A 14,594-nucleotide genomic window follows, 5' to 3' on the forward strand; every position below is an offset into this window, starting at 1 on the left:
CCTAAGAGCTCCCTTTATGGACAAGACAAGACCATTAGCTGCATGCTTTATGGAAGACAAGAGTTCCTATGAGAAGAAAAAATACACAGGGTGTGGTTATTGTTGGTAACTTTAACAGGCAGAGTTGAAAAGTGGAGAATCAGAATGAATCGATTCTGATTGTTCCCGGTGCTCATCAAGGAATCGTTGCCAACGGTTTTGTTTCTTAGAAGAACTGCTTTGGCAGATGTTCTTCCATGAAAATGGACGATTTCTGGACAGAAATAAAGAAAGAAAGTGCATGTTTAAAAGCGGAAACAAAGACGAACCTCGGATGTGATGGGAAGGTTTTGGCCGAACAAGATGGGAGCGTAATAATTCATTGAAATAATTCATTAAAATGGGCAACAATCTGCTGCATTCATTAAGCTGCCACCAAGTAACACCAACTCTCACAGCTAGGTAAGACCATAGAATAAGTACAGAAAACATTTTCTTCACCGAATAGCGTTAGCTTAATTAGATTGGACGGATATCATCCGAGTAAACGTCATTATTTAATAGTCGGCTGTAAAGAAGAAAGAAACCTGATACAAATGCTCCACGTGATAACATTAAAGGTGTAACTAGATGCCTGTTTTGAACCAGGAAGGTGGTTTTAAATTAGGACACCATGCTGAACTCATAACCTAACCAGTGTGGTTTATGTTCAGTTAAATGAGAGCATCACTTAAAAAGCTGCTTTCTGTAACGACTCTGGTCATATTGGTCTGAAGCTCCTGTTATCACTGCACTGTGATCATGCCAATAGTCAGCTGCAGATTTCAACACTTGAGGAAAAGGACAATTTGATCGTCGTCTTCTTCGCTTCCTCATTTAGAAGTGGTCGGCACTGCTAGGTAAAAACATAATTTAGCTAACTCTAAAGTACTAATCATAAGTGTTAGTTCCACTAATGCTAAATCAACACAGTGTTTAGGTGAAGCTAATGCTCTACACTGAAAAAAGTGATTTTGGAGAGTGGTAAATATGATCTATACAAATCATATGAAATTTAATAAATTTTTTCAGTTAGCCAAGGAATTACAAAATAATGGGTAAATTCTACATATGCTACCCATTCGTTAACATTAAAAACCACTGCATAGGAAAATACAGTAAAATATACCCCCGAATCTTAAGTCCGGTGCTCCAACATTGCGCATGCGTCAAACCGCGTTTTTGAATGAGCGGGACAGGAAACTCTGCATCCTTTACCAACGAACCGTGAGCTGAAGGTAAGCTATTTGTGAATAATACCGCGAAGGCAAATTGTAATATTTGAAATGATGAGATATTACACTTCACTTATATTCGATGTGCATCTGTGTAACATGCCATTACTTGAAATCAAAGTTTGAATCTGTCCCTGGCGCCATCATGGCTGTTAACTGTCTGGACAACTGCAGGTACGTTGCAATGAAATGTGTTCGCGGTGTGCTTTTTACAAGATTAGCCAGCATGCATGACTGTGTCTGACCGCTGGTTTTAAGGTTATAGTCAACGCCAGTTTTTTGTAATATATTGAATGGGCTGATGTTTAGGCAACACATAGACTGTAGAGGGGATAGTTCAGCTTTTGCCGAGTGTGGTTAAGGTATAATGGTCATTAAGTATCTGCAGGTCTCTGTTCCCACATCACGCTGCACCGAGACACAGCCAGTTGTTGTTTACCCGTTAGCTCAGTTAACATGGCTGCTAGAGTCGGTCTCCGCCGCGGTCTGTTTAAAAACAAAATGATTCGCTCTCCAGATTACCTGCATGCATGTGTACTTGTGTCTCTGTTGTTAAAGTTTAGCGTTACTTCTCAGAGTTTTATTTTTACAATCGGGACTCTAAAGACTCATGTAAATATGACGTGTCGCACGTCTTTTCCGGTCAGTCGTCATGGAAACAGGACGCTCATCCAGCGTGCTGGATGTGGACCAGAGTGGAAACAAACATGTTGTAAAATGAAAACAAAGTACCACTGTATCCCGCCTTTATGTGTGTAAACACCCACTGTTGCTGCACCAAAAATTTTTTAAGGAATTGTGTGTTCAAGTAAAACATTTTAGAATTGATTTTATATTATCTTGGGTATTGTTAAAACGTCAGTGCTTAATAAATGTTTTCAGAATCTTGTAATATTGTTTATGAAGCATATTACATCTATAAATATGACATCTATAATAATGACAATCAAAGATTACTTATTCAAATCTCTACTGAACTAAATCTCCTTTTATTTCTTTGGCAGAAGAATATTGAAGCAAACCTATTCAAATAATCTGATAAACTATTAACAACCTGTCTCAACTTATTTTCTTTCTCTGTCTCTACAGCTGAGGAAGCACACATCAAACAGCAATGGCAGTCCAGTTAAGAGTCATTTTACAAGAACACAGCATTAAGAAGTTGACACTTCCAACAGGAATTCCCAATACAGTAGATGATCTTGTTTCCATAATTACTAAAACTTTCCAATTGCATGGGGAATATGGACTACTATACCAAGACAAAGACTTTGACAATCAGTTTTTCAGTGTCACCTCAACTGCTGACTTGTATGACAAGGCCACTGTTAAAATGATCCTAAAAGAGCCTAACATCACCCTTGACCTACACCCAATATTTGAATCAGGACCATCATCTACATTGAGCTCTTTGAGTTCTGTGAGCACCCATCCTGCAAGTACTCCTGAAACAAACATCTGCCCTGAAGATCATGATGCATCCTCACAGGTGTCCGACTCCACATCGTCAGATTCCAGCGACACCATTATTCTGCCTGATTCATGTCGCCTTGCTGCATGGCCAGTGCCATTTCAAGTACCTGAGTTTTCCAGAGACATACAACTAATCCTTGCAGAGGCAAACAACTCATATCATGCCACTGGAAGACACTTCATGGATGCCAGCGTTAAATCAGCAATAATGCAAGAAATGTTTAAAGAAAGGTGGCCAGCATTATTCATTGAAGCTCAGGTGAGAATGTATTTATAATTTTTCCTTCCCATCAAGAAAAATGTATGTGATTACTATGAGATCTGGTCTGTCATTTAAAATTTTATTTTTGTCCTTTTATTTCCTAGATCAAGGAAGAGTTCAGACGTATCACGACAGTTTCTTTGGAGGAGACATTCATGCTAAAGCTTGATGAGTACACACCAGGTCTTATGCAGCTTATGCGTGCTAAAGGAGGGGCTGCTGGTTCCAAGATGCACCCTCTGTTGGACACTTTAAATGACGTATGTTATTTTACTTTTTTTTCACAAATATGTCATTATTGATATACGTGAATTAAAAGTGAATTAATTTGTAAAGAATTGCTTTGTTGTGCACAAAGTTGAGCTCCTTACCAACTTAAACTACCCTTTGGTTTTTAAGCAATTCGGTCTTAGTGTATGCAATTCTCTCCCCACTCTCCACTAACTCTTTTCACTACATTGTATCTCCCTACAGACACAGAGCATTGAGGAAAAAAGGGATGCAGTTGTCTGCTGCCTCATTAACTACCTTGGTGAAAAACAAGAAGATCTTTTCCATGACTGCCAGGTATGTCATTGATAACAGATGATTGATTAACTCAAGGGATCCTCTCCACTCCTTTCCTCTTTCTCCCCTTTTCCTATTATCTTCTGATCACTCCCCTCTGCTCTCCTTTAGATAAGTTGAAATGTATTGAAACAGCATCTTCAATAAAATTAAAAATGTGTATCTTTTTTGTTTCTTTCTTTTTAACATGTAGGAATGTGAGGACTACACAGACAAAACAATGAAGGTGATCGTGATGCACAACATCATGGCTGAGGAGGATCCATCAGATGTGTCGATTGTGATTGAGGGAAACCAAGTGATGGAAGGATGTGGAAGGCGAACAAAGGCATGTGTACTGCTGATGGGACTGATATATGCCCTCAACCTTGACTATCCAAAGCAGCTCAAGAACACAGTTGAAGCTTTTCAAAAACTCTTTTTGGAACTTGATGGGGAAAAACTACTGAAGAAGGTCCACAGCCTCAAAAACAAGCTCATGCAATAGACATACATTTCCCCTCTTGTTCCAAGAGGAACTTTTTTCTGGACAGAGAGTTTTAATGGAGTATAGTTTTATATTTTTGTTCTCTTCCCTCCTCTGCTCCACACACAGACACAGAAATATATGTACAGATGGATACACAAGTATGTTGCAGCCTCTCTCAGCCCACTCCATTGTTCTCTGATTTCTCCACATTGACAGAAATGGAAAAGCAATAGAAACTGGCCAGTCTGGTCAATACCACTGAATCCTGAAGAATTTTGAACTCACCCTCTTTCCCTCCCCATTTGTTTGTTTCTTTTATTCTCATCCTGTCTCTGAGAGTGAGAGCAAGCACAGAAACTAAAGGATGTTGGTTTTCTGATCTGTCTTTATCCAGATGTTTGATACTGTACACACAGAAACAATCTTGTAGAGTTTGTGTGGGTTTTGTGGCTTTTAAAATAGAGTAAGGGGCCTCTGAAAGTGTTGTTTGCATTGACCAATTATCCAGAAAGAACATTTGAAGCCTTTAGCTTAGTGAGTTATAAAACGGGTTTATTCATTGAAATGTTGTGTGAAGGTGTGTACTGCACTTTATTCATTTTTGGATAATTTAGTGTATTATTGCTGCATATAAACAAGGCAGTTCAGTTATTTGTTGTGTATAAATACACCTGCAGATTGCAGATTTGCTCAGTCACTGTTGTGTGAGGCTGAAGAAACACAAGTAAGAGTTTAGATACAAGAAAATCTTCATGTGATTGGACATCCCTTGCACCTCTGCTCTGATCACCTCACTTCTCCTTTTCTCTGATCTACTCCTTTATTATTGAGCAGTCTGGATGTCCTAAAACAAGGATATGTTTTATTGTCCAACATTACTGAAACAGCATTTGAAGTTGTTAGGTTATAACACAGGTTCATTATTTGAAATGTTGTGTGACACTGTTGTGCTGCAGTTTATTCTGTGTTTTTGTTTTTGATGACTTCATGTATTAAAAACATTGAGAAGGTGTATGATCTGAATGTCTTTTTTGGGGGTACATCTTACCTTCTCTGAATAAGTAATGGTTATTAACTGATTTTAATTAACTTTGATTTGTAATTATCAGGTATTACCTACTAGCAAACAAGAAAAAGTTTTACCTAATTTAACTGAGTAAGTAGCTGTTGAATATATACATAAATATTAAAATTTTACCCAATTTCTTTAAGTATTTCATATATTTTTTCTTCAGTTAATTTATACTCAATATATGGAATTTAATCTACCCCAACAGAGTAGATGCAAATTGTTACCTCACATTTATTAGGTAAATTCTATAGGTTACTTTTTTCAGTGTAGCGGTAAATTCAATGATGTAGACACCAAAAATGTATTAATGACACAACGTGTTAAATTGCCCCCAACGGGGCAAATATGAACAGTTTGTACTTCAGGAAGTGACTCTTTGAAACTCCTGGTTTCAGTTTTGGATCTGATGTGTGATGCTAGCTCTGGTGCTGATTTTGGGTAATTGACCAAAGCTTCAAGGTTAACGTCTACAGCTTCTTAAACGATTCATAACAGTGGTAAACAAAACCTCAATGCAGATGTCAAACTTCATTCATCTGAAAGTTTACAGAACAGCCAAGAAAATTAGGGCTATAGCATTTATCCACACAAACTAAATTAGGGGAAGCTAAGTGCGCTAAACGTTTTCAAAGCTAGGAAAAAGCTAAAGCTAAGGAGCTAAATGAAAATTGGCTGTGTTATTAGCGGATTAGTGCAAATAAAATAGCAAATATGTTTTCAACAGATATTTTATCCAATAGCTTTATAGTTCTGAGTTATTATTTATTACTGATTAATTTAAATCTTTGACTTTACTGATCGCGTATCTAAGTCGTAATCCACATTTTCCTTCAGTTGAGTAAAAAAAAAAAAAATTGTTCGCAACAAGTAAATCTGATTATTATTATTAGTTGGCCTAAGATGTAGGTGAATGGTACAATTGGTAAACAAAGCCATAAAAAGCTTAAGTTGAACCATTTGTTCTTGAATTGCACACGACTACAAGCTGCATTACAAAAGTCAAACATAAACACACACACACACACACACTCCCAAACTCCTGTGACCCAAATTAATCATCTCACTGCACCACACACACACTTTCACACAGCAGTCCAGCTCTCGAGGGATTAACACTTCAACACACCGAGTCGTGGGATTTTCCCACACCGCCTCACAGGCCGCGCTGCGCTCTCTGTCAGTCAGGCTGCGCTGCGTTACGGGCCCACCGCCAGCTGCAAACACACACATGCACACCCACACACACACCCCAGCTCGAGTCGGGATTTGCCAAAAAAGAAAAAAAAATGGAGAAGCTTTGGTATGTCAGAGCGCTGGATAGAAGCAGGAAGGGAGAGAGGGAGAACGGGGTTGCAGAAAGGTCTACATCTCTGTTTTATTTCTATTTTGAAGCCTCATTCTAGAGACACAGACTACAAAGCATCGGGATTTATGAGACATGGTCTGAACAGATTAGACACACACACACAGCCAGTTGTGAATAGCTGGTGGAGTAATAAACATTTCATTAGGGTCAATTAAATACAGACCTGTGTCTGTGTGTGTGCCACCAAAGAGCTTCCACCCAGCTGGCTTTTGCGAACAATCGCAGTAGAAAAAAGCCCAGCACTTAAAAAAAAATCTTAAATTCACAAACCGATAATGGGAACAAAAGAAATTTGCTCCCTGACATGTTTAGTCTGTTTTCGGTTGTCATTGCGCATAAATGTTTCATAAACAACAAATAATATGAGACAAACATAACCAGAGTAAATACAGAAAGACGTTTTGTGGCTCCAGTGAGGCTCAGATATGAATCCAAACCAACCTGGTCTCTGAGCAATACTGTAATAAAATCACATCGTGATTTTTCCATCCTTGAAAACATAATATAAACACTAGTTTTCAAGAGTTGACTTCACATCTTGCTGACAAACATATGTTGTATGTTTGTATGTTTGTCAATTTTCCAGTTATTTGTATTGCCAGGGCTGACAGATATCACTGCTCTGGAGGTAATATTGGCCAGTCGTCATATACATCCATTTTCTTTCTTCCTCTCCGTCTGATCTTGTGCTTCCATCACTCTGTGACCTTCAGCATTTTGGACAAGGTCATTAGAGTCCGGTGTGGACGTCTCAGTTCTTGGAAAATACCGGCCACTCCAAACAGTCCTCTGTGATGTGAATACTGCACACACCGATACTGCGACGGCTGTGTGTTCCCGACGTACACGACTCTCCAATTTTAGCTTTTGCCTCAGTAGCGGTTTCACTTTACATGACTCTGAAAATCTGAAACAGTTATGAGTGCCAATACAGACAGAGCACAAGTTCCTCTTGTTTTTTTATTCAGACAGCTTCCTATCTGCCTGAAAAAAATCACCAACAAGCAGGGTTCGAAACTCTTGACACTTGAAATACTAAATACGGCCTATGAGCAAACATGCCGCCATGTTGAGTGTGTTTTGATGTGCTATGCAGTTCTAGCAACAACCCATTCCTTTTCACTTCAGCAGAATGAAACATCTCAGCTGCAGATGCTCCTCGGTTTTTCCCTCTCCTGCTTACACTCCTCTGGATTTCTGCTGATCTCTCTCTCTCTCTCTCTCCTCAGTTTTTTTTCTCTCTCTCTCTCTCATAAGCTCTTTCTTCCACTCCCTTTCTCTCCTCCCACTGACAGTAGTGGTGAGGCTGCTGACAGTCCGCTGCAGAGGGAGGAGGTTTTTACGGGGTCTGTCTGTCCTGGGGCCAATAGGATCCAGATGTGGCCCCTTGCTCACTGGAGACAGGCCTCCATTTATGGTGAAGAAGATAACGTGCGAGATAGAGGTTTCCTTCGTTTCAATGTCTTCTTAACGCACGGAGAATGAGCAATCAGGTCACAGGCTGGAGGAGTGAGGCTCCCATGTTTCCTTCTGTAGTGCCCTGCAGCAAAGGGCCGTCTGGGTAAAGCCGTTCCCATCGTGTTCGGGATTAGATTTCGTTAGACTCTTAATAGAACGCGGTAGAAATAAGCTGAACACAAATGAAGTTATAGTGAAGTTAGAGGGATGTTTTTATGAGATTTAACCCTGCTGAGGTTTTACTGGGAACAGAATCGCCATGGTGATTGTTGGCGTAATAATCTTGCTGCGTCAAATCAGGCTTTTCTCTTCAGGACTTGTGGGTTTTGATGGTCCAAACATTACGGTTGCACAATATTAGGCAATAGACGGTGTGGTGATAATATCTTTACATAATGCAAAGAGGATATTATTTGCAGTTAATCCACTTTTTCCGCTTTTCCATCGTTCCCCGTGTCTCCATCACTTTCTTTGAGCCTTTCCAATCGTCGTCACCAAGATCTAGATCAGGTGTTTGGATAAAAGCGATGAAGGTTCAACCAAACAGTCGAATAAGCCACGGCGAGGCAGGATTTCAAAGCAAGGCAACTAAAATACACTGGAAAAAAACTGAATAATTGATCCAACTTTTATGGGTTTCTTCATCTGGTAACAAGTAACTAAATTAAGTCAATCTAAATTCCTTTATTATCTTAACAGAAACTGAAGGGGCTTTGGTCAACAGAAAGTAGTGTTACCAACTTAGCAACCTCGTCGCTAGGACAAGGCGACAGCAAGGCGGACAGTGGAGATGATATGAGGAAACAACATTAATGTTTATAAAACATTTCATGTAAAGAATATAGAAATGACGAGGGGAGGAGTTGGAGCGAAATCGCTACGTTGATGAACCCGGTAACTTTTCAGCTGTTCTTCGTTAACGTGACATAAATCGGTTCTAATGATTTTCATTCAGTCAGGACGTTACCCTGACACTAGAGCCACATGCACTGCAGGCAGATTGTAGTAAAGCATTGATTAATGCCTGGTTTTAAAATTAGTTAGCTGGACTTGTAGCCATTATTTTGTACCCACTGTTGGACACCAAACGGCAGGAACGAACCAATCGAACCGTTATACCTAGGATTTCTGTCGGCTAATGTGTGGTCTCTCTGTGTGATCTCAGGTTTTGAAAATGGGCCGACAATCGACTGACAGCACTAAGATGGTGTCGTGTGCGCTGGGCATTACACTAAGGAAATGAGGAAGGGAGGGTTGGTGGAGAGCAGCAGAGTTGAGCCTTTTTTCATTTAGTGTCATCAACAAAAAGAGAAAAAGGCTGGAAGAGACGATAAAGGCGATAATTAAAATGACGTAGATAGTTTTAATTTATCGTACGATTAATTAATTTATTGTTTATCACAACAGACCTAGTCGGTGGCATCAGCTATAATTCTCTCACTCTTTGGTTAGCTAGCAAAAACATGTTGCTATCTAACCAAAGCTAAAGCCAGCCAAACTGTTATTAGCTGTGATTAATCATGAAACTGTGATCAGGTGCAGCTAACAAACAACAGCTAGCCAAGTTGTGCGGTATCAATTTCATGTTGCCTGGATTTACTTCTGCGCTTGAAGCAGACTCGATGCGGATGTCCGCCGGACTCAAAGGTTCGATTTTATGTCCGTGGTTGAACATTCGGTGACACACTCATGCAAACAGGAAGCTGCTTGGGAACAAGCACTTTTTAAAAATCCAGAATCATCAGAAACTGCAAAAATAGGACTGATGAATCATGAAAGCAGCCCATGATGTTGTATTTTGTACTTTTTGAAACTGTCACAACAGAAGACATAGGTTATATAAATGTTATTTTTGACTCATCTTTCGGACATCATTCAAGGGCGTTGCCTAAACCAATAAAAAGTGGATCACAGAACAAACCAAGATTTATTGAGCTTATATGTGATAAATGAATGATGCCCTTAAATTTCATAAGACCCATTACCTGCTGGCTGGCTGCCTGCTCCATCTCTTCAGTGGTTTTCCTAACATGGGCCGGTTTGCTGCATAATTTACGACAAGCTTAAGCCTCAGAGAGGCTTGGTTTAACTGTGGACAAGTGAAATGTAAGTAGCTGATGGAGGAACTGCATACACACGTGCATGCCAGGGCAAACCATGCACGAAAGCAAAAGAAAAAAAAAAAGAGTCGTATTTTTTACTATTTTCTTTATATTTTGGACAAAACTGATCCAGAGTTTCTCAATGTTTCACCAACTAAAATTTAAGACTTTTAAAGACCCCTTTTAAAGCCACAAAAGCGTACAAAAGAAAAGAGCATATTTTCTATTGTAGTAGAGCCAAGGTTTATTGTACAAAATTGACATAGAACTGTACAGGTTAGCAACAGAAGTGAGCAAACACAATAAATTACACTTTTGGACGAAAAAAGCTAGCTAGCAAGTTTATATTAGCAGCCTGTTAGCGGTAGCCTGAATCGCCACTATATGTGTGACTCACTTTTTGCCTGAAAGAAAAGTACCAGGAGAAATAAAATACATAGAATATACAGAACAGTCACGTCATGACAAAATTAAAACATAATTAAAGCATATTTAAGACCAACTTACATGCTTCCTACAGATATTTAAGACTTTTTAATTCCTTAATTTTAGATGCATGAATTTCAGACTTTTGAAGGATGAGCAGATCATTTTTCCTCTTTTTCAGGCAGAACAAGCAACAAAGATTAGTGAACATGAATCCCACACCACCCTCTAATCTATAATACTCATCTCAAATTATAAAGCACAAAATTACAATTATCTGTAATCCAAGCGCTCCCTTCCTACAGCAAAACTGAGGAGATTGCATTCTTGCTGTATCTTCTCAACTCAAGGCGAAGTTTTTGCAGCAATTTTTCTTTCTCTTTTTGCCATCTGAGGTTGCAACGTGATGCGCTCAAAGTGGATAATTTTTGGGGGGCGGTCAGTTGCTCAATATGGTCGTTTTAGAACCGTTTTAAACCCATAAACCCAGTGGTAGTGGGGTTCAGTACCACTTTAGTTCCACCCCGGCAATCCCAGTGAAGGTAGTTAAACAGAACCGCTAAAAGTGAAACGCGCTCAACAGTTCATCCGGTTGCAAACAAACCAGATGGGCATTTAAAATGATGAGAGAAAAGAACAAGGGTTAAAGTTTCTTAAAGCCAGTTAAGCGATGTAGAGTTGGTGTATTTTAGCCCCACATTTTGTCTTTTATCAAAGACACCTTGTCTTTGATAAAATACACTTTATCAAAGTGTCTTTTTCAAACCCAAAGAGGCGATGAACGTTCTGTAGGAAATCTGCAGAGTTTACGTGGATGCTCAGCATTATTACTGGTAGACCGCTTGTGTCTACATGCTGGTGGTTTGTGTACATGTAGGAAAGGGAAGACTGGTAACAGCCCCGGGCGTTTCCTGTCTCGTGTTTCTCTCTCTCTCTCTTTCCCTCTCCTGCACCACTGTGCTCTTAAATTGGCTTCATTAACTCTGTTCGGTAAGGCCAGGAAAGTTCACTGCTGCTGTTTCCGTCCTCAAAGGCACGACTGTTCACAAAATACGCCGGCTACATTTTTACTCTGGGCTCATCAGGATGTTTAGGGAATGTGTTGAAATTTGGTTTTCATCGTTTATGCCGCAAAAAAACAAAGTTTTTTTATTTACCTTTTAACCTTGACACAGCAAACAAGGCTATTGCGGCATTAAAGGGGCAGTCTTGAGCGTTTTCCAGGTACATTGTGCCATTTTATAGCACAATCAAGTAACTACGCCACCTTCAGCTGTTATAAAATTGCAGTTTATATCAAATACGACTTAAAAGAAATTTGACTTCATAATTTAACATCTTGAAATTGGGCCTCTGGCTCTATAAAAACTCCCACTCTGTCTAAAACTCTGCCTTCAGGAAGTCATCGCATCATGATTCCTCTATTAACCCTTTGAAAACTTTCTACCAGCGATTCACTGAGATGTGGGTCGTATAATGGGTTTAGCAGACTTGAAGTTCCACCAGGTGTTTGCTAATTGCTTCTGGCTAGTCTGAAGGAGCCGAGTTGGGGACGGCAGAAACTCGGAAGCTTGGAAACTGCAGCTGAGAGGAGGAGCTTCGTCCTTGAAGGCAGAGCTAGGTCCAAACAAGCGATTTGCAGAGCTGAGTGGTTGCCATGGCGATTAAAGAATTTCTCAAACATTCATGAAAGAGTCAAGGCGACGCTCCAGGCATGTTTTTGACAAGGGAATAACATTAGAACATGATGTAAAACACAAAAAGTCAATTTTACATAAAAATAGACAAAATCCCAATGCTTTATGAATACATCATGTCTGTAGCTCCATTATTGGGTCTCACTGGTTCTGGTTTGGTCGTCTCCACTGTGTGCAGCTCCAGTGAAGTCAGTGAGCGTCAGCCGGTCCTGATGCGTCGCTTTGCTGCTCAATAGAGCCGTTTTACCCACCAGTCAGGGCAGGAAACAGTGGGGCAGTTGAATTAGTGCTCTGTATGAACTGTGGATTTGGGAAAACTAATTCAGTAAAAGGCATTTCCTGTCTTATCTGTGTCTGTCTGGTGGTCGGGAGAGGGGAGACGAAATATGTGCAGGAGGTGAAGCCACATAAAGCGAGACACTTGACATCCTGTAAGACTGCACCGTTTCCTTTTGGTCTCTGAAAATTAGAACTGCAAGGTTGTTCAGCCTTCTCAGTTCCCTTATTCCTAATAGTAGGTTGTGGTTTTTATCTCTTTCCTTTGTTAATTTTGGTAAACCCTCACCTCTACCCCTCAGCAGCAATAATAGAAATGCTGCAAAAACGCCACCAGTGACCAGTGACCCTTAATACAGACAACGCATATGGAGCAGGAGAGATGATCTGGTGATTGGGTTTTAAACTCTATCAGGTCGCACTGACCACACTCTTCGGTGTAGAAGTTGTTGCTGAATGAAGACGACTGAATGAAGACTGTTTTCAGCATCAGTGAGGTTTTTCAAATGAAGTCTGAGGAAAAACAATAGGTGTACAAAATAAAGATAATCCATTTTCTACAGGAGGATGTCGGCTTTTCACAGGAACCTGAACGGATCGCCAAAAAGAAGCTGACCCGTTTGGTCCTTTTAAAGATTCCAGTTCTGTCGGAGTGGAAGAGACAGCTGCCTTTTCGTAATTTTATAGTTGAGATAAAGACTTATGGACTTTTACTATGAAAATATAAATATAATTTTTTTTTTTAGCAATCTTGTGAATGGCTCATGTACAAAACCAAAAAAATCCCCCAAAAAACAAAAATTTATTTCAGAGCTGTGTAATAGTGACTGCTCTCTTTGAGAAAAGATTTACCATTACCATTTATAGATATTAAATGGCTGAGCATGACAAAAAGGCTTTTTAAGGTTTCTGTATAGTCAAAGTAAATGCATTAATGATTACATAATCTAACAGATCAGCAAATGAGAAACTTGTTACCTCAAACAATAAGTAAAACTCCACCGGATTTTTTTCTTTTAATGCATCCTGCAGGTAAAAAGTGTGGTGAAATAGTCACTCTTAGTAGATAGTTCAACTTTAAGTTTATCTCAAAAGTATTTTGTTGTTATTAAACAACAGAATCAGATTAATTTGGAATCTGATTCTGCTTTAGAGCTTTGCACAAATTGGTGCCAAAACCTTCGATTGGCACATTTTTAATAATGTAGTAAGAACTGAATCCAAGATGGCCACAAAAAAAGAGGCGCCTCCAGGGCTGCTTTAGCGTAAAAATAAGTTCAATCAGAAAGCGAGTAGCTCCTGCCTGTACTTGCTAACCCCGGCAGAACGGCCGTGTCGAGATGGTGGGATGATAACGGCGTCCCATCAAGTCAATCTCAACACGCTAAACACGCAGGGAGATCAGAGAGAGGCTGAAGAGAACATCTCTGTGCTTCTTATTAGTGTTGGACTTCTGACGGCAGAGCTTCTTCAGCCTGTTATGTCCTTTTTGTTGACCTTTGCCCTCTGATCACCTCGTTCGTTACATTAAAAAGATGGCCGAACTTTAAATCTTTAGAAATTTGAAAAGGATCTTCATAAAAGCCCAGGTTTCACCTCTTTGTGCCGCTTGAGTACAAGGTGAAGAGTAGCCGCTGCTACGACCTCAAACAATGCAAAGAAGCATTTCAGGAGTAAAATCTACCTGTGCAACGAGCCTTTTCTCAATTTCACTGAATCCCCTAAAACTGGGGCAATTGCTTCAAAATGCTTCTCTCGCTTTCTATTATTTAAACGAGGATTTCTCTCTCCATCTTCACTGTCCTCCCCCCATCTTTGCTGCTTGTGCTGCAGAGGGGCGGGCGGGATGGAGACAAGATGAGGGCAGGGAGTCGCGGCGCTGCTTTCATCTCTCCTCTGCAGGGCTGTTGCATTAGGGAGAAACCACAGCAAGTGGCTGCAGCGGTACAGCAGAACCGGGTCATGATGGCCGTAGAGTATGGGATTGGGGGGCATTTGTAAAGACAGAGTCAAAAATTAGCAGCAATAATTTGGGTTATTTAGCCTCACAAGAGGAAAGAAGTGGGGGTTCATTATTGAAAGTCGTGTTTCCACCCCAATGTTCATTTATAAACATCTCACAGGTTTAAGCAAAATATTTAGCTAGCTAAATGTGTAGCTCCAAGATAAATAT

General features: G+C 39.9%; 2 protein-coding genes across 2 annotated transcripts in view; one reads left to right on the forward strand and one right to left on the reverse strand.

Annotated features, from left to right (window-relative positions):
* LOC122835965 (unconventional myosin-IXAa-like) overlaps window positions 1–14,594 on the reverse strand; it is a 158,271-nt gene that overhangs the window by 77,684 nt on the left and 65,993 nt on the right. The gene's annotated exons all lie outside the window — the stretch shown is intronic.
* On the forward strand, window positions 1,720–4,991 carry LOC122835966. The gene is made up of 4 exons (XM_044125480.1): window positions 1,720–2,985; window positions 3,093–3,248; window positions 3,463–3,555; window positions 3,749–4,991. The coding sequence occupies exons 1-4, from the start codon at window positions 2,368–2,370 to the stop codon at window positions 4,040–4,042; spliced, it is 1,161 nt and encodes a 386-aa protein (XP_043981415.1). The 5' UTR covers window positions 1,720–2,367; the 3' UTR covers window positions 4,043–4,991.

The sequence above is a fragment of the Gambusia affinis genome, linkage group LG08 (assembly GCF_019740435.1).
Source record: "Gambusia affinis linkage group LG08, SWU_Gaff_1.0, whole genome shotgun sequence".
Taxonomy (NCBI): domain Eukaryota; kingdom Metazoa; phylum Chordata; class Actinopteri; order Cyprinodontiformes; family Poeciliidae; genus Gambusia; species Gambusia affinis.